Source organism: Oncorhynchus nerka, unplaced genomic scaffold (genome assembly GCF_034236695.1).
Source record: "Oncorhynchus nerka isolate Pitt River unplaced genomic scaffold, Oner_Uvic_2.0 unplaced_scaffold_3926, whole genome shotgun sequence".
In the NCBI taxonomy this organism is placed as follows: domain Eukaryota; kingdom Metazoa; phylum Chordata; class Actinopteri; order Salmoniformes; family Salmonidae; genus Oncorhynchus; species Oncorhynchus nerka.
In genome coordinates, this window is record NW_027037371.1 from 1 (window position 1) to 19,051 (window position 19,051).

Below are 19,051 nucleotides of genomic sequence, written 5' to 3' on the forward strand. Positions count from 1 at the left end.
GACTGACCAGCCCTTAACCAACAGGTGTAGATCTCACAGTGAAATGCTGACTGACCGGCCCTTAACCTCACAGCAGAAATGTGACTGACCAGCCCTAATCAACAGGTCACAGTGAAATGCTGACTGACCAGCCCTTAACCAACAGGTGTAGACCTCACAGTGAAATGCTGACTGACCGGCCCTTAACCAACAGATGTAGACCTCACAGTGAAATGCTGACTGACCGGCCCTTAACCAACAGGTGTAGACCTCACAGTGAAATGCTGACTGACCAGCCCTTAACCAACAGGTCTGTAGACCTCACAGTGAAATGCTGACTGACCAGCCCTTAACCAACAGGTCTGTAGACCTCACAGTGAAATGAAATGCTGACTGACCGGCCCTTAACCAACAGGTGTAGACCTCACAGTGAAATGCTGACTGACCGGCCCTTAACCAACAGGTGTAGACCTCACAGTGAAATGCTGACTGACCGGCCCTTAACCAACAGGTGTAGACCTCACAGTGAAATGCTGACTGACCAGCCCCTTAACCAACAGATGTAGACCTCACAGGTCTAGACCTCACAGTGAAATGCTGACTGACCAGCCCTTAACCAACAGGTGTAGACCTCACAGTGAAATGCTGACTGACCAGCCCTTAACCAACAGGTGTAGACCTCACAGTGAAATGCTGACTGACCAGCCCTTAACCAACAGGTGTAGACCTCACAGTGAAATGCTGACTGACCAGCCCTTAACCAACAGGTGTAGTAGACCTCACAGTGAAATGCTGACTGACCAGCCCTTAACCAACAGGTGTAGTAGACCTCACAGTGAAATGCTGACTGACCAGCCCTTAACCAACGGGTGTAGACCTCACAGTGAAATGCAGACTGCCCAGCCCTTAACCAACAGGTGTAGACCTCACAGTGAAATGCAGACTGCCCAGCCCTTAACCAACAGGTGTAGACCTCACAGTGAAATGCAGACTGCCCAGCCCTTAACCAACAGGTATAGACCTCACAGTGAAATGCTGACTGCCCAGCCCTTAACCAACAGGTGTAGACCTCACAGTGAAATGCTGACTGACCAGCCCTTAACCAACAGGTCTGTAGACCTCACAGGGAAATGCTGACTGACCAGCCCTTAACCAACAGGTGTAGACCTCACAGTGAAATGCTGACTGACCGGCCCTTAACCAACAGGTGTAGACCTCACAGTGAAATGCTGACTGACCGGCCCTTAACCAACAGGTGTAGACCTCAGTGAAATGCTGACTGACCGGCCCTTAACCAACAGGTGTAGACCTCACAGTGAAATGCTGACTGACCGGCCCTTAACCAACAGGTGTAGACCTCACAGTGAAATGCTGACTGACCGGCCCTTAACCAACAGGTGTAGACCTCACAGTGAAATGCTGACTGACCGGCCCTTAACCAACAGGTGTAGACCTCACAGTGAAATGCTGACTGACTGGCCCTTAACCAACAGGTGTAGACCTCACAGTGAAATGCTGACTGACCAGCCCTTAACCAACAGATGTAGACCTCACAGTGAAATGCTGAATGACCAGCCCCTAACCAACAGGTGTAGACCTCACAGTGAAATGCTGACTGACCAGCCCTTAACCAACAGGTGTAGACCTCACAGTGAAATGCTGACTGACCGGCCCTTAACCAACAGGTGTAGACCTCAGAGTGAAATGCTGACTGACCGGCCCTTAACCAACAGGTGTAGACCTCACAGTGAAATGCTGACTGACCGGCCCTTAACCAACAGGTGTAGACCTCACAGTGAAATGCTGACTGACCGGCCCTTAACCAACAGGTGTAGACCTCACAGTGAAATGCTGACTGACAACTAACAGGTGTAGACCTCACAGTGAAATGCTGACTGACCGGCCCTTAACCAACAGGTGTAGACCTCACAGTGAAATGCTGACTGACCGGCCCTTAACCAACAGGTGTAGACCTCACAGTGAAATGCTGACTGACCGGCCCTTAACCAACAGGTGTAGACCTCACAGTGAAATGCTGACTGACCAGCCCTTAACCAACAGGTCTGTAGACCTCACAGGGAAATGCTGACTGACCAGCCCTTAACCAACAGGTGTAGACCTCACAGTGAAATGCTGACTGACCGGCCCTTAACCAACAGGTGTAGACCTCACAGTGAAATGCTGACTGACCGGCCCTTAACCAACAGGTGTAGACCTCACAGTGAAATGCTGACTGACCAGCCCTTAACCAACAGGTGTAGACCTCACAGTGAAATGCTGACTGACCAGCCCTTAACCAACAGGTGTAGACCTCACAGTGAAATGCTGACTGACCAGCCCTTAACCAACAGGTGTAGTAGACCTCACAGTGAAATGCTGACTGACCAGCCCTTAACCAACAGGTGTAGTAGACCTCACAGTGAAATGCTGACTGACCAGCCCTTAACCAACAGGTGTAGACCTCACAGTGAAATGCTGATTGACCAGCCCTTAACCAACAGGTCTGTAGACCTCACAGTGAAATGCTGACTGACCAGTCCTTAACCAACAGGTCTGTAGACCTCACAGTGAAATGCAGACTGACCAGTCCTTAACCAACAGGTCTGTAGACCTCACAGTGAAATGCTGACTGACCAGCCCTTAACCAACAGGTCTGTAGACCTCACAGTGAAATGCTGACTGCCCAGCCCTTAACCAACAGGTGTAGACCTCACAGTGAAATGCTGACTGACCAGTCCTTAACCAACAGGTGTAGACCTTACAGTGAAATGCTGACTGACCATCCCTTAACCAACAGGTGTAGACCTCACAGTGAAATGCTGACTGACCAGCCCTTAACCAACAGGTGTAGACCTCACAGTGAAATGCTGACTGACCAGCCCTTAACCAACAGGTCTGTAGACCTCACAGTGAAATGCTGACTGACCAGTCCTTAACCAACAGGTGTAGACCTCACAGTGAAATGCTGACTGACCAGCCCTTAACCAACGGGTGTAGACCTCACAGTGAAATGCTGACTGACCAGCCCTTAACCAACGGGTGTAGACCTCACAGTGAAATGCTGACTGACCAGCCCTTAACCAACAGGTGTAGACCTCACAGTGACATGCTGACTGACCAGCCCTTAACCAACAGGTCTGTAGACCTCACAGTGAAATGCTGACTGAACAGTCCTTAACCAACAGGTGTAGACCTCACAGTGAAATGCTGACTGACCAGCCCTTAACCAACAGGTCTGTAGACCTCACAGTGAAATGCTGACTGAACAGTCCTTAACCAACAGGTGTAGACCTCACAGTGAAATGCTGACTGACTAGCCCTTAACCAACAGGTGTAGACCTCACAGTGAAATGCTGACTGATCAGCCCTTAACCAACAGATGTAGACCTCACAGTGAAATGCTGATTGACCAGCCCTTAACCAACAGGTCTGTAGACCTCACAGTGAAATGCTGACTGACCAGCCCTTAACCAACAGGTGTAGACCTCACAGTGAAATGCTGACCGACCAGTCCTTAACCAACAGGTGTAGACCTTACAGTGAAATGCTGACTGACTAGCCCTTAACCAACAGGTGTAGACCTCACAGTGAAATGCTGACTGATCAGCCCTTAACCAACAGGTGTAGACCTCACAGTGAAATGCTGACTGACCAGTCCTTAACCAACAGGTCTGTAGACCTCACAGTGAAATGCTGACTGACCAGCCCTTAACCAACAGGTGTAGACCTCACGGTGAAATGCTGACTGACCAGCCCTTAACCAACAGGTGTAGACCTCACAGTGGAATGCTGACTGACCAGCCCTTAACCAACAGGTGTAGACCTCACAGTGAAATGCTGACTGACCAGTCCTTAACCAACAGGTGTAGACCTCACAGTGAAATGCTGATTGACCAGCCCTTAACCAACAGGTCTGTAGACCTCACAGTGAAATGCTGACTGACCAGTCCTTAACCAACAGGTCTGTAGACCTCACAGTGAAATTCAGACTGACCAGTCCTTAACCAACAGGTCTGTAGACCTCACAGTGAAATGCTGACTGACCAGCCCTAACCAACAGGTCTGTAGACCTCACAGTGAAATGCTGACTGTCCAGCCCTTAACCAACAGGTGTAGACCTCACAGTGAAATGCTGACTGACCAGTCCTTAACCAACAGGTGTAGACCTTACAGTGAAATGCTGACTGACCATCCCTTAACCAACAGGTGTAGACCTCACAGTGAAATGCTGACTGACCAGCCCTTAACCAACAGGTGTAGACCTCACAGTGAAATGCTGACTGACCAGTTCTTAACCAACAGGTCTGTAGACCTCACAGTGAAATGCTGACTGACCAGCCCTTAACCAACAGGTGTAGACCTCACAGTGAAATGCTGACTGACCAGCCCTTAACCAACAGGTGTAGACCTCACAGTGAAATGCTGACTGACCAGCCCTTAACCAACAGGTCTGTAGACCTCACAGTGAAATGCTGACTGACCAGTCCTTAACCAACAGGTCTGTAGACCTCACAGTGAAATGCTGACTGAACAGTCCTTAACCAACAGGTGTAGACCTCACAGTGAAATGCTGACTGACCAGTCCTTAACCAACAGGTGTAGACCTCACAGTGAAATGCTGATTGACCAGTCCTTAACCAACAGGTCTGTAGACCTCACAGTGAAATGCTGACTGACCAGCCCTTAACCAACAGGTGTAGACCTCACAGTGAAATGCTGACCGACCAGTCCTTAACCAACAGGTGTAGACCTTACAGTGAAATGCTGACTGACCAGCCCTTAACCAACAGGTGTAGACCTCACAGTGAAATGCTGACTGACCAGCCCTTAACCAACAGGTGTAGACCTCACAGTGAAATGCTGACCGACCAGTCCTTAACCAACAGGTGTAGACCTTACAGTGAAATGCTGACTGACCAGTCCTTAACCAACAGGTGTAGACCTCACAGTGAAATGCTGACTGACCAGCCCTTAACCAACGGGTGTAGACCTCACAGTGAAATGCTGACTGACCAGCCCTTAACCAACGGGTGTAGACCTCACAGTGAAATGCTGACTGACCAGCCCTTAACCAACAGGTGTAGACCTCACAGTGACATGCTGACTGACCAGCCCTTAACCAACAGGTCTGTAGACCTCACAGTGAAATGCTGACTGAACAGTCCTTAACCAACAGGTGTAGACCTCACAGTGAAATGCTGACTGACCAGCCCTTAACCAACAGGTCTGTAGACCTCACAGTGAAATGCTGACTGAACAGTCCTTAACTAACAGGTGTAGACCTCACAGTGAAATGCTGACTGACTAGCCCTTAACCAACAGGTGTAGACCTCACAGTGAAATGCTGACTGATCAGCCCTTAACCAACAGATGTAGACCTCACAGTGAAATGCTGATTGACCAGCCCTTAACCAACAGGTCTGTAGACCTCACAGTGAAATGCTGACTGACCAGCCCTTAACCAACAGGTGTAGACCTCACAGTGAAATGCTGACCGACCAGTCCTTAACCAACAGGTGTAGACCTTACAGTGAAATGCTGACTGACTAGCCCTTAACCAACAGGTGTAGACCTCACAGTGAAATGCTGACTGATCAGCCCTTAACCAACAGGTGTAGACCTCACAGTGAAATGCTGACTGACCAGTCCTTAACCAACAGGTCTGTAGACCTCACAGTGAAATGCTGACTGACCAGCCCTTAACCAACAGGTGTAGACCTCACGGTGAAATGCTGACTGACCAGCCCTTAACCAACAGGTGTAGACCTCACAGTGGAATGCTGACTGACCAGCCCTTAACCAACAGGTGTAGACCTCACAGTGAAATGCTGACTGACCAGTCCTTAACCAACAGGTGTAGACCTCACAGTGAAATGCTGATTGACCAGCCCTTAACCAACAGGTCTGTAGACCTCACAGTGAAATGCTGACTGACCAGTCCTTAACCAACAGGTCTGTAGACCTCACAGTGAAATTCAGACTGACCAGTCCTTAACCAACAGGTCTGTAGACCTCACAGTGAAATGCTGACTGACCAGCCCTTAACCAACAGGTCTGTAGACCTCACAGTGAAATGCTGACTGTCCAGCCCTTAACCAACAGGTGTAGACCTCACAGTGAAATGCTGACTGACCAGTCCTTAACCAACAGGTGTAGACCTTACAGTGAAATGCTGACTGACCATCCCTTAACCAACAGGTGTAGACCTCACAGTGAAATGCTGACTGACCAGCCCTTAACCAACAGGTGTAGACCTCACAGTGAAATGCTGACTGACCAGTCCTTAACCAACAGGTCTGTAGACCTCACAGTGAAATGCTGACTGACCAGCCCTTAACCAACAGGTGTAGACCTCACAGTGAAATGCTGACTGACCAGCCCTTAACCAACAGGTGTAGACCTCACAGTGAAATGCTGACTGACCAGCCCTTAACCAACAGGTCTGTAGACCTCACAGTGAAATGCTGACTGACCAGTCCTTAACCAACAGGTCTGTAGACCTCACAGTGAAATGCTGACTGAACAGTCCTTAACCAACAGGTGTAGACCTCACAGTGAAATGCTGACTGACCAGTCCTTAACCAACAGGTGTAGACCTCACAGTGAAATGCTGATTGACCAGTCCTTAACCAACAGGTCTGTAGACCTCACAGTGAAATGCTGACTGACCAGCCCTTAACCAACAGGTGTAGACCTCACAGTGAAATGCTGACCGACCAGTCCTTAACCAACAGGTGTAGACCTTACAGTGAAATGCTGACTGACCAGCCCTTAACCAACAGGTGTAGACCTCACAGTGAAATGCTGACTGACCAGCCCTTAACCAACAGGTGTAGACCTCACAGTGAAATGCTGACTGACCAGCCCTTAACCAACAGGTCTGTAGACCTCACAGTGAAATGCTGACTGACCAGTCCTTAACCAACAGGTGTAGACCTCACAGTGAAATGCTGACTGACCAGCCCTTAACCAACAGGTGTAGATCTCACAGTGAAATGCTGACTGACCAGTCCTTAACCAACAGGTGTAGACCTCACAGTGAAATGCTGACTGACCAGCCCTTAACCAACAGGTGTAGACCTCACAGTGAAATGCTGACTGACCAGCCCTTAACCAATAGATGTAGACCTCACAGTGAAATGCTGACTGACCAGCCCTTAACCAACAGGTGTAGACCTCACAGTGAAATGCTGACTGACCAGCCCTTAACCAACAGGTCTGTAGACCTCACAGTGAAATGCTGACTGACCAGCCCTTAACCAACAGGTGTAGACCTCACAGTGAAATGCTGACTGACCAGCCCTTAACCAACAGGTGTAGACCTTACAGTGAAATGCTGACTGACCAGCCCTTAACCAACAGGTGTAGACCTCACAGTGAAATGCTGACTGACCAGCCCTTAACCAACAGGTGTAGACCTCACAGTGAAATGCTGACTGACCAGTCCTTAACCAACAGGTCTGTAGACCTCACAGTGAAATGCTGACTGACCAGTCCTTAACCAACAGGTGTAGACCTCACAGTGAACTGCAGACTGACCAGTCCTTAACCAACAGGTGTAGACCTCACAGTGAAATGCTGACTGACCAGTCCTTAACCAACAGGTGTAGACCTCACAGTGAAATGCTGACTGACCAGTCCTTAACCAACAGGTGTAGACCTCACAGTGAAATGCTGACTGACCAGGCCTTAACCAACAGGTCTGTAGACCTCACAGTGAAATGCAGACTGACCAGTCCTTAACCAACAGGTCTGTAGACCTCACAGTGAAATGCTGACTGCCCATCCCTTAACCAACAGGTGTAGACCTCACAGTGAAATGCTGACTGACCAGCCCTTAACCAACAGGTGTAGACCTCACAGTGAAATGCTGACTGACCAGCCCTTAACCAACAGGTGTAGACCTCACAGTGAAATGCTGACTGACCAGCCCTTAACCAACAGGTGTAGACCTCACAGTGAAATGCTGACTGACCAGACCTTAATCAACAGGTCTGTAGACCTCACAGTGAAATGCTGACTGACCAGCCCTTAACCAACAGGTGTAGACCTCACAGTGAAATGCTGACTGACCAGCCCTTAACCAACAGGTGTAGACCTCACTGTGAAATGCTGACTGACCAGCCCTTAACCAACAGGTGTAGACCTCACAGTGAAATGCTGACTGACCAGCCCTTAACCAACAGGTGTAGACCTCACAGTGTAATGCTGACTGACCAGCCCTTAACCAACAGGTGTAGACCTCACAGTGAAATGCTGACTGACCAGCCCTTAACCAACAGGTGTAGACCTCACAGTGAAATGCTGACTGACCAGTCCTTAACCAACAGATGTAGACCTCACAGTGAAATGCTGACTGACCAGCCCTTAACCAACAGGTCTGTAGAACTCACAGTGAAATGCTGACTGACCAGCCCTTAACCAACAGGTGTAGAAGTCACAGTGAAATGCTGACTGATCAGCCCTTAACCAACAGGTGTAGACCTCACAGTGAAATGCTGACTGACCAGCCCTTAACCAACAGGTCTGTAGAACTCACAGTGAAATGCTGACTGACCAGCCCTTAACCAACAGGTGTAGACCTCACAGTGAAATGCTGACTGATCAGCCCTTAACCAACAGGTGTAGACCTCACAGTGAAATGCTGACTGACCAGCCCTTAACCAACAGGTGTAGACCTCACAGTGAAATGCTGACTGACCAGCCCTTAACCAACAGGTGTAGACCTCACAGTGAAATGCTGACTGACCAGCCCTTAACCAACAGGTGTAGACCTCACAGTGAAATGCAGACTGATCAGCCCTTAACCAACAGGTGTAGACCTCACAGTGAAATGCTGACTGACCAGCCCTTAACCAACAGGTGTAGACCTCACAGTGAAATGCTGACTGACCAGCCCTTAACCAACAGGTGTAGACCTCACAGTGAAATGCTGACTGACCAGCCCTTAACCAACAGGTGTAGACCTCACAGTGAAATGCTGACTGACCAGCCCTTAACCAACAGGTGTAGACCTCACAGTGAAATGCAGACTGACCAGCCCTTAACCAACAGGTCTGTAGACCTCACAGTGAAATGCTGACTGACCAGCCATTAACCAACAGGTGTAGACCTCACAGTGAAATGCTGACTGACCAGCCCTTAACCAACAGGTGTAGACCTCACAGTGAAATGCTGACTGACCAGTCCTTAACCAACAGATGTAGACCTCACAGTGAAATGCTGACTGCCCAGCCCTTAACCAACAGGTGTAATAGACCTCACAGTGAAATGCAGACTGACCAGCCCTTAACCAACAGGTGTAATAGACCTCACAGTGAAATGCAGACTGACCAGCCCTTAACCAACAGGTGTAGTAGACCTCACAGTGAAATGCTGACTGCCCAGCCCTTAACCAACAGGTGTAGACCTCACAGTGAAATGCTGACTGCCCAGCCCTTAACCAACAGGTGTAGACCTCACAGTGAAATGCTGACTGACCAGCCCTTAACCAACAGGTGTAGACCTCACAGTGAAATGCTGACTGACCAGCCCTTAACCAACAGGTCTGTAAACCTCACAGTGAAATGCTGACTGACCAGCCCTTAACCAATAGGTGTGGACCTAACAGTGAAATGCTGACTGACCAGCCCTTAACCAACAGGTGTAGACCTCACAGTGAAATGCAGAGTTTGTTGAGGATGTGGACACCAAGGAACTCTCTCAACCTCCTCCACGACAGCCACGTTGATGAGAATGGGGGCGTTTTCTCTCTCTCAATAAAACAGTTATTCCCAAATAAAGGGATAAAAACACAACGGATTCCTGTGAAGTGAAACAACTTCCTTTCCACATACAGCCTAACCTATACCATAACATACAGGCTGCAGTCTACTAGTCAACATACAGCCTAACCTATACCATAACATACAGGCTACAGTCTACTAGTCAACATACAGCCTAACCTATACCATAACATACAGGCTACAGTCTACTAGTCAACATACAGCCTAACCTATACCATAACATACAGGCTACAGTCTACTAGTCAACATACAGCCTAACCTATACCATAACATACAGGCTACAGTCTACTAGTCAACATACAGCCTAACCTATACCATAACATACAGGCTACAGTCTACTAGTCAACATACAGCCTAACCTATACCATAACATACAGGCTACAGTCTACTAGTCAACATACAGCCTAACCTATACCATGACATACAGGCTACAGTCTACAGGCTACAGTCTACAGGCTACAGTCTACAGGCTACAGGCTTTTATCCATCACGCTAAATGCTCGCGGAGAAAGAGGATGTTGCTCATTCCACAAGGCGTATGAACGGCCTAAGAAGAAAAGTTGTCCATTGACAGTCCATGTCAATTCCAGACGGTTTGTTTAAGCGCTCAGTTACGCGTTTGGTGACAACGGTGAGACGGATCAGGAACTAGGTCAAATCAAATCAAATCTTATTTGTCACATACACATGGTTAGCAGATGTTAATGCGAGTGTAGCGAAATGCTTGTGCTTCTAGTTCCGACAATGCAGTGATAACCAACAAGTAATCTAACTAACAATTCCAAAACTACTGTCTTATACACAGTGTAAGGGGATAAGGAATATGTACATAAGGATATATGAATGAGTGATGGTACAGAGCAGCATACAGTAGATGGTATCGAGTACAGTATATACATATGAGATGAGTATGTAGACAAAGTAAACAAAGTGGCATAGTTAAAGTGGCTAGTGACATAAGAATGCAGTCGATGATGTAGAGTACAGTATATACATATGCATATGAGATGAATAATGTAGGGTAAGTAACATTATATAAGGTAGCATTGTTTAAAGTGGCTAGTGATATATTTACATCATTTCCCATCAATTCCCATTATTAAAGTGGCTGGAGTTGGGTCAGTGTCAATGACAGTGTGTTGGCAGCAGCCACTCAATGGTGGCTGTTTAACAGTCTGATAGCCTTGAGATAGAAGCTGTTTTTCAGTCTCTCAGTCCCAGCTTTGATGCACCTGTACTGACCTCGCCTTCTGGATGATAGCGGGTGAACAGGCAGTGGTTCGGGTGGTTGATGTCCTTGATGATCTTTATGGCCTTCCTGTAACATCGGGTGGTGTAGGTGTCCTGGAGGGCAGGTAGTTTGCCCCGGTGATGCGTTGTGCAGACCTCACTACCCTCTGGAGAGCCTTACGGTTGAGGGCGGAGCAGTTGCCGTACCAGGCGGTGATACAGCCCGCCAGGATGCTCTCGATTGTGCATCTGTAGAAGTTTGTGAGTGCTTTTGGTGACAAGCCGAATTTCTTCAGCCTCCTGAGGTTGAAGAGCGCTGCTGCGCCTTCTTCACGACGCTGTCAGTGTGAGTGGACCAATTCAGTTTGTCTGTGATGTGTATGCCGAGGAACTTAAAACTTGCTACCCTCTCCACTACTGATCCATCGATGTGGATAGGGGTGTTCCCTCTGCTGTTTCCTGAAGTCCACAATCATCTCCTTAGTTTTGTTGACGTTGAGTGTGAGGTTATTTTCCTGACACCACACTCCGAGGGCCCTCACCTCCTCCCTGTAGGCCGTCTCGTCGTTGTTGGTAATCAAGCCTACCACTGTTGTGTCGTCCGCAAACTTGATGATTGAGTTGGAGGCGTGCATGGCCACGCAGTCGTGGGTGAACAGGGAGTACAGGAGAGGGCTCAGAACGCACCCTTGTGGGGCCCCCGTGTTGAGGATCAGCGGGGAGGAGATGTTGTTGCCTACCCTCACCACCTGGGGGCGGCCCGTCAGGAAGTCCAGTACCCAGTTGCACAGGGCGGGGTCGAGACCCAGGGTCTCGAGCTTGATGACGAGCTTGGAGGGTACTATGGTGTTGAATGCCGAGCTGTAGTCGATGAACAGCATTCTCACATAGGTATTCCTCTTGTCCAGGTGGGTTAGGGCAGTGTGCAGTGTGGTTGAGATTGCATCGTCTGTGGACCTATTTGGGCGGTAAGCAAATTGGAGTGGGTCTAGGGTGTCAGGTAGGGTGGAGGTGATATGGTCCTTGACTAGTCTCTCAAAGCACTTCATGATGACGGAAGTGAGTGCTACGGGCGGTAGTCGTTTAGCTCAGTTACCTTAGCTTTCTTGGGAACAGGAACAATGGTGGCCCTCTTGAAGCATGTGGGAACAGCAGACTGGTATAGGGATTGATTGAATATGTCCGTAAACACACCGGCCAGCTGGTCTGCGCATGCTCTGAGGGCGCGGCTGAGATGCCGTCTGGGCCTGCAGCCTTGCGAGGGTTAACACGTTTAAATGTCTTACTCACCTCGGCTGCAGTGAAGGAGAGACCGCATGTTTTCGTTGCAGGCCGTGTCAGTGGCACTGTATTGTCCTCAAAGCGGGTAAAAAGTTATTTAGTCTGCCTGGGAGCAAGACATCCTGGTCCGTGACTGGGCTGGGTTTCTTCTTGTAGTCCGTGATTGACTGTAGACCCTGCCACATGCCTCTTGTGTCTGAGCCATTGAATTGAGATTCCACTTTGTCTCTGTACTGACGCTTAGCTTGTTTAATAGCCTTGCGGAGGGAATAGCTGCATTGTTTATATTCGGACATATTACCAGACACCTTGCCCTGATTAAAAGCAGTGGTTCGCGCTTTCAGTTTCACGCGAATGCTGCCATCAATCCACGGTTTCTGGTTTGGGAATGTTTTTATCGTTGCTATGGGAACGACATCTTCGACGCACGTTCTAATGAACTCGCACACCGAATCAGCGTATTCATCAATATTTCCATCTGACGCAATACGAAACATGTCCCAGTCCACGTGATGGAAGCAGTCTTGGAGTGTGGAGTCAGCTTGGTCTGACCAGCGTTGGACAGACCTCAGCGTGGGAGCCTCTTGTTTTAGTTTCTGCCTGTAGGCAGGGATCAGCAAAATGGAGTCATGGTCAGCTTTTCCGAAAGGGGGGCGGGGCAGGGCCTTATATGCGTCGCGGAAGTTAGAGTAACAATGATCCAAGGTTTTACCACCCCTGGTTGCGCAATCGATATGCTGCTTATAATCGAAGAGAATTCTCTTGGAAGATAATGCGGTCTACATTTGATTGTGAGGAATTCTAAATCAGGTGAACAGAAGGATTTGAGTTCCTGTATGTTTCCTTCATCACACCATGTCTCGTTAGTCATGAGGCATTCTGTCGGCGCGATGCGTGGAGAAACCCGTTGGCTGCACCGCATCGGATAGCGTCTTCCCAGTAAGCCATGTTTCTGTGAAGCAGAGAACGTTGCAGTCTCTGATGTCCCTCTGGAATGCTACCCTTGCTCGGATTTCGTCAACCTTGTTGTCAAGAGACTGGACATTGGCAAGAAGAATGCTGGGGAGTGGTGCGCGATGTGCCCTTTTTCGGAGTCTGACCAGAACACCGCCTCGTTTCCCTCTTTTTCGGAGTCGTTTCCTTGGGTCGCTGCATGCGATCCATTCCGTTGTCCTGTTTGTAAGGCAGAACACCGGATCCGCGTCGCGAAAAACATATTCTTGGTCGTACTGATGGTGAGTTGGCGCTGATCTTATATTCAGTAGTTCTTCTCGACTGTATGTAATGATACCTAAGATGACCTGGGGTACTAATGTAAGAAATAACACGTAAAAAAACAAAAAACTGCATAGTTTCCTCATTTAGTCCCCATGTCCCCCCTCATGTACCTGCTGGGGGAGGGCGGTTGAGGTGATGATGGGGATGATGAAGGTGGATGTGGGCCCTCATACGATCCTGACCTGGTGGCCAACACACACACACACACACTGATTACAGCAGAGCTACGTATCACACACACACACACACACACACACACACACACACACACTGATTACAGCAGAGCTACGTATCACACACACACACACACACACACAAACACACTGACTACAGCAGAGCTATGTATCACACACCTCTTGACGGCGCAGGGCTGGTTGCGGTCCAGAGACGTCTCCTGACCCCTGGATGACTCACAGTCCCATGATGCATCTGTCACAACACAACACTAGTTACCATAGTTATAGTACTAACCCCGACTTTCCTTCCTTCCTGTGTGTGTGTATGGGTACCTCTGTGTGTGTGTGTGTGTGTGTGTGTGTGTGTGTGTGTGTGTGTGTGTGTGTGCGTGAGGGTGTGTGTGTGTGTGTGTGTGTGTGTGTGCACGCGTTTGTGTGTGTGACATGGTAAAACAGTAGAGTAGTTCCGGTAGTTAGCTACACCGCTACTTGGTAAAACAGTTGTTAGCTACACCGCTACATGGTAAAACAGTAGTTAGCTACACCGCTACATGGTAAAACAGTAGAGTAGTTCCGGTAGTTAGCTACACGGCTACATGGTAAAACAGTAGTTAGCTACACCGCTACATGGTAAAACAGTAGTGTAGTTCCGGTAGTTAGCTACACCGCTACATGGTAAAACAGTAGTGTGTAGTTCCGGTAGTTAGCTACACCGCTACATGGTAAAACAGTAGTGTGTAGTTCCGGTAGTTAGCTACACCGCTACATGGTAAAACAGTAGTGTGTAGTTCCGGTAGTTAGCTACACCGCTACATGGTAAAACAGTAGTGTGTAGTTCCAGTAGTTAGCTACACCGCTACATGGTAAAACAGTAGTGTAGTTCCAGTAGTTAGCTACACCGCTACATGGTAAAACAGTAGTGTAGTTCCAGTAGTTAGCTACACCGCTACATGGTAAAACAGTAGTGTAGTTCCAGTAGTTAGCTACTACACCACTACATGGTAAAACAGTAGTGTAGTTCCGGTAGTTAGCTACTACACCACTACATGGTAAAACAGTAGTGTAGTTCCGGTAGTTAGCTACTACACCACTACATGGTAAAACAGTAGTGTGTAGTTCCGGTAGTTAGCTACTACACCACTACATGGTAAAACAGTAGTGTAGTTCCGGTAGTTAGCTACTACACCACTACATGGTAAAACAGTAGTGTAGTTCCAGTAGTTAGCTACACCACTACATGGTAAAACAGTAGTGTAGTTCCGGTAGTTAGCTACTACACCGCTACATGGTAAAACAGTAGTGTGTAGTTCCGGTAGTTAGCTACACCGCTACATGGTAAAACAGTAGTGTGTAGTTCCGGTAGTTAGCTACACCACTGCATGGTAAAACAGTAGTGTGTAGTTCCGGTAGTTAGCTACACCGCTACATGGTAAAACAGTAGTGTAGTTCCGGTAGTTAGCTACACCGCTACATGGTAAAACAGTAGTGTGTAGTTCCGGTAGTTAGCTACTACACCACTACATGGTAAAACAGTAGTGTAGTTCCGGTAGTTAGCTACTACACCGCTACATGGTAAAACAGTAGTGTGTAGTTCCGGTAGTTAGCTACTACACCACTACATGGTAAAACAGTAGTGTAGTTCCGGTAGTTAGCTACTACACCGCTACATGGTAAAACAGTAGTGTGTAGTTCCGATAGTTAGCTACACCACTACATGGTAAAACAGTAGTGTGTAGTTCCGGTAGTTAGCTACTACACCACTACATGGTAAAACAGTAGTGTAGTTCCGGTAGTTAGCTACACCACTACATGGTAAAACAGTAGTTAGCTACACCGCTACATGGTAAAACAGTAGTGTAGTTCCAGTAGGTAGCTACACCACTACATGGTAAAACAGTAGTGTGTAGTTCCGGTAGTTAGCTACACCACTACATGTTAAAACAGTAGTGTGTAGTTCCGGTAGTTAGCTCCACCACTACATGGTAAAACAGTAGTGTGTAGTTCCGGTAGTTAGCTACACCGCTACATGTTAAAACAGTAGTGTAGTTCCGGTAGTTAGCTACACCGCTACATGGTAAAACAGTAGTGTGTAGTTCCAGTAGTTAGCTACACCACTACATGTTAAAACAGTAGTGTAGTTCCGGTAGTTAGCTACACCGCTACATGGTAAAACAGTAGTGTAGTGTAGTTCCAGTAGTTAGCTACACCGCTACATGGTAAAACAGTAGTGTAGTTCCGGTAGTTAGCTACACCGCTACATGGTAAAACAGTAGTGTGTAGTTCCGGTAGTTAGCTACTACACCGCTACATGGTAAAACAGTAGTGTGTAGTTCCGGTAGTTAGCTACTACACCGCTACATGGTAAAACAGTAGTGTGTAGTTCCGGTAGTTAGCTACTACACCGCTACATGGTAAAACAGTAGTGTGTAGTTCCGGTAGTTAGCTACACCACTACATGGTAAAACAGTAGTGTGTAGTTCCGGTAGTTAGCTACACTGCTACATGGTAAAACAGTAGTGTGTAGTTCCAGTAGTTAGCTACACCACTACATGGTAAAAAAGTAGTTAGCTACACGGCTACATGGTAAAACAGTAGTGTGTAGTTCCAGTAGTTAGCTACACCGCTACATGGTAAAACAGTAGTGTGTAGTTCCAGTAGTTAGCTACACGGCTACAAGGTAAAACAGTAGTGTGTAGTTCCAGTAGTTAGCTACACCGCTACATGGTAAAACAGTAGTGTGTAGTTCCAGTAGTTAGCTACACCGCTACATGGTAAAACAGTAGTGTAGTTCCAGTAGTTAGCTACACCGCTACATGGTAAAACAGTAGTGTAGTTCCGGTAGTTAGCTACACCGCTACATGGTAAAACAGTAGTGTAGTGTAGTTCCAGTAGTTAGCTACACCGCTACATGGTAAAACAGTAGTGTGTAGTTCCAGTAGTTAGCTACACCACTACATGGTAAAAAAGTAGTTAGCTACACGGCTACATGGTAAAACAGTAGTGTGTAGTTCCAGTAGTTAGCTACACCGCTACATGGTAAAACAGTAGTGTGTAGTTCCAGTAGTTAGCTACACGGCTACAAGGTAAAACAGTAGTGTGTAGTTCCAGTAGTTAGCTACACCGCTACATGGTAAAACAGTAGTGTGTAGTTCCAGTAGTTAGCTACACCGCTACATGGTAAAACAGTAGTGTAGTTCCAGTAGTTAGCTACACCGCTACATGGTAAAACAGTAGTGTAGTTCCGGTAGTTAGCTACACCGCTACATGGTAAAACAGTAGTGTAGTGTAGTTCCAGTAGTTAGCTACACCGCTACATGGTAAAACAGTAGTGTAGTTCCGGTAGTTAGCTACACCGCTACATGGTAAAACAGTAGTGTGTAGTTCCGGTAGTTAGCTACTACACCGCTACATGGTAAAACAGTAGTGTGTAGTTCCGGTAGTTAGCTACTACACCGCTACATGGTAAAACAGTAGTGTGTAGTTCCGGTAGTTAGCTACTACACCGCTACATGGTAAAACAGTAGTGTGTAGTTCCGGTAGTTAGCTACACCACTACATGGTAAAACAGTAGTGTGTAGTTCCGGTAGTTAGCTACACTGCTACATGGTAAAACAGTAGTGTGTAGTTCCAGTAGTTAGCTACACCACTACATGGTAAAAAAGTAGTTAGCTACACGGCTACATGGTAAAACAGTAGTGTGTAGTTCCAGTAGTTAGCTACACCGCTACATGGTAAAACAGTAGTGTGTAGTTCCAGTAGTTAGCTACACGGCTACAAGGTAAAACAGTAGTGTGTAGTTCCAGTAGTTAGCTACACCGCTACATGGTAAAACAGTAGTGTGTAGTTCCAGTAGTTAGCTACACCGCTACATGGTAAAACAGTAGTGTAGTTCCAGTAGTTAGCTACACCGCTACATGGTAAAACAGTAGTGTAGTTCCGGTAGTTAGCTACACCACTACATGTTAAAACAGTAGTGTAGTTCCGGTAGTTAGCTACACCGCTACATGGTAAAACAGTAGTGTAGTTCCGGTAGTTAGCTACACCGCTACATGGTAAAACAGTAGTGTAGTTCCGGTAGTTAGCTACACCGCTACATGGTAAAACAGTGAACTAACACCAAGCTACTGTAAAATGTTGTTAAACAACTAATTGAACTACACGTAGTTCACTACTCCGGGGCGGCAGCGTAGCCTAGTGGTTAGAGCGTTGGACTAGTAACCGGAAGGTTGCGAGTTCAAACCCCTGAGCTGACAAGGTACAAATCTGTCGTTCTGCCCCTGAACAGGCAGTTAACCCACTGTTCCCAGGCCGTCATTGAAAATAAGAATATGTTCTTAACTGACTTGCCTGGTTAAATAAAGGTAAAATAAAATAAAAAATAAACTCCGCAACACTGGTGCTAACCCTATATAAATTGTATTTGGGATCAGGCAGGCTGATCCTGGCCGTTCTGATGAGAGATTGCTTCTGTCTTACAGATCTGTTGTGCCGGAACGATCACTTCTGTCTGAACAGCGAGCTCTGTGGGAGGTGGATGACAAAGGGCCGTTGCCGTCTCCTCCAGGATCTTCTTCTCCTGGAAACAGGAGAAGATGCACATGATGATAATTACTGATAATAGAAGACTCATTACAGGGCTAATGCTAAAGGCTAATGTGTGTGTCAGGGCTATTGCTAAAGGCTAATGTGTGTGTCAGGGCTATTGCTAAAGGCTAATGTGTGTCAGGGCTAATGCTAAAGGCTAATGTGTGTGTCAGGGCTAAAGGCTAATGTGTGTCAGGGATAATGCTAAAGGCTAAGGTGTGTGTCAGGGCTAATGCTAAAGGCTAATGTGTGTGTCGGGGCTAATGCTGAAGGCTAATGTGTGTGTCAGGGCTAATGCTAAAGGCAAATGTGTGTGTCAGGGCTACAGGCTAATGTGTGTCAGGGCTAATGCTAAAGGCTAATGTGTGTGTAAGGGCTAATGCTAAAGGCTAATGTGTGTGTCGGGGCTAATGCTGAAGGCTAATGTGTGTGTCAGGGCTAATGCTAAAGGCTAATGTGTTTGCTACCTCTTCCTTGTGTCTTCGTTCTTCCTCGTCCACCTCTCTCTGCGCTCTCTCCCACTCCCCTTTCAGTTTCTCCTGCTCCCTGAGGTACTGCTCCTGCAGACACACACAACACATACACACACGCAAGCACGTCACTCACACGCAAACACACACGTCACACACACACAAACACACACGTCACACACACACAAACACACACGTCACAAATCACACACATGAATGTGAAAACGACATCAGGGTGATGATAACAGTGAAGCCTCCTCCACCTCTA

At 47.6% G+C, this 19,051-nt stretch overlaps 1 protein-coding gene across 1 annotated transcript; it reads right to left on the bottom strand.

Moving 5' to 3' along the window:
* Nucleotides 1-13,632: 13,632 nt before the first annotated feature.
* Nucleotides 13,633-18,923, bottom strand: LOC135566633 (LIM and calponin homology domains-containing protein 1-like). The gene is made up of 4 exons (XM_065014302.1): nucleotides 18,781-18,923; nucleotides 18,206-18,305; nucleotides 13,907-13,982; nucleotides 13,633-13,735 (listed from the first exon to the last, which is right to left on the bottom strand). Exons 1-4 carry the CDS (start codon nucleotides 18,892-18,894, stop codon nucleotides 13,633-13,635), a joined length of 393 nt encoding a protein of 130 aa, XP_064870374.1. The 5' UTR covers nucleotides 18,895-18,923.
* Nucleotides 18,924-19,051: the final 128 nt, after the last annotated feature.

Excerpts from the sequence above, each read along its gene's own strand:
- LOC135566633 (XM_065014302.1), bottom strand. The coding sequence starts at position 18,894 with ATGTGTTGTGTGTGTCTGCAGGAGCAGTACCTCAGGGAGCAGGAGAAA. Across the intron at positions 13,983-18,205 it reads CGTTCCGGCACAACAGATCT|ATGCATCATGGGACTGTGAG; the intron begins GTAAGACAGAAG and ends GTGTTGTGACAG. Across the intron at positions 13,736-13,906 it reads CAGCCCTGCGCCGTCAAGAG|GTCAGGATCGTATGAGGGCC; the intron begins GTGTGTGATACA and ends GTTGGCCACCAG.